Source organism: Phoca vitulina, unplaced genomic scaffold (genome assembly GCF_004348235.1).
Source record: "Phoca vitulina isolate PV1807 unplaced genomic scaffold, GSC_HSeal_1.0 scaffold21, whole genome shotgun sequence".
NCBI classification, from domain to species: Eukaryota; Metazoa; Chordata; class Mammalia; order Carnivora; family Phocidae; genus Phoca; species Phoca vitulina.
In genome coordinates, this window is record NW_022589724.1 from 28265847 (window position 1) to 28267281 (window position 1435).

Here is a 1435-nt window from a genome sequence, read left to right on the forward strand (position 1 = left end):
TTCAGCCTGAAGCCGACACAGCCAGCCCTGCCTGTCCATATTCATGGCCCAGCAGCGGCCACGGCTGCGGGCCGCTGGGCCAGGGGACTGCTCAGAGCCGGACGACGGGGAGGGAGGCTGGGACAGCTCTGTCCAACAGAGGAAAGGGCAGCGCTTGCTTCTTCCCCGGGATGCAGCTTGATTTGGGCCACCTCCTTTTTGATACCATCCAGGTCTTTGTCTCGGCAAAGTTGGAAATCAAAAGCAAGCACCCGCCTAAGTGATCCTACTGCTAAGAATTCATTATAATAATGCCTGTGCCTTCTTCGTATCCTGGTCTTTCAGGCTCAAGGAGAAGACAGGAGCAGGAGTGGTAGCAGGGAGGGTCCACGGACACCCCGGCCCCCTCACCGCCGGCCGAAGCGGAAGCTGAAGCCACCTTTTTTCCTGCTATAACTGCTGAGCTCCTCGGCCAGGGTCCCTAACGGGCCGCTGGCCTTCTCACCATCCACGGGGAGGAAGCCAGTAGCCTCGCTGCCGTCATCCTGCCTCCCGAACCGGAACCTGAAGCCAGCGTGCTGTCGGCCCGACGTCTGCAGCTCCTTGGCCATGACAAGCAGGCCGTGAGGTTGTGGGGCTCTCGGCCACCGCGAGGAGCCCCGGGGGAGGGGGACGCGGTGTCCCCCGGGCAGGTCGGCCCAGCTCATTCCGCCTCTGACACCTCGCACGGTGGCCATGGGCTCTTCTCTGTCCAACAGAGGAAAGCAGGCACCCAGTGGCAGGAGGAGGAGACACGACAGGGCGTGAGGGCCTATCATCTGGCCCAGAGGAAAGAGAGGAAGAAGTTACCAGCTGCATGCGTGGGTTTGCACAACAACTTGTCAACAGTGCTTCCCAGGGCCTGGGCAGCCATCAAAGGCTGGTGGCTCCGCTGAGCCCAACTTGCAAGCAGCTTGAGGAAGTGTCACTATGCTGGGGGATCAGGCCTTTATTTTCTTAGGCCCAGGAGCTGATCGCACCAATCAGGCTGATTCTCCTCTCCTGCAGTCCCCTGCATCTGACGGCCTTGGCAGCTTAGCATTCACATCCCCCCACTGCCGGGACGGCTTACAGCCGTGCCCCGGCAGCCCCCAAGTGCTGTGCAAATTTGGGCTCGTTCTTTTTTTATTATAATTATTGACTTTTGGGCCATATCGTCTCAGAGCCATGGGGTAGAAAATTCATAGCATCAATCTCTCTTAGTTTTCAACTTGATAATAAATGGGTCTGGCGAAGCTGTGTCACTGGGACACTCTGCTCATGTCTCTTTAACATGGAAACGAGTTGCTCCCGGAAGCAAGAAACGGACTGGATGTTCCTGGCCTAACTCAGACCCCCACCTGGGGAGGAGCATGTGGACACGGCCGGGCTGTCAAGGGTCCCCACAGAACACCGTCTGTGTGCACGGCTGCATGTC

At 58.5% G+C, this 1435-nt stretch overlaps 1 protein-coding gene across 1 annotated transcript; it reads right to left on the reverse strand.

Moving 5' to 3' along the window:
- Nucleotides 1-333: 333 nt before the first annotated feature.
- QRFP (pyroglutamylated RFamide peptide) lies at nucleotides 334-1065 on the reverse strand. Its single transcript, XM_032418166.1, has one exon. It carries the CDS (start codon nucleotides 795-797, stop codon nucleotides 387-389), a length of 411 nt encoding a protein of 136 aa, XP_032274057.1. The 5' UTR covers nucleotides 798-1065; the 3' UTR covers nucleotides 334-386.
- Between the last annotated feature and the right edge of the window lie 370 nt (nucleotides 1066-1435).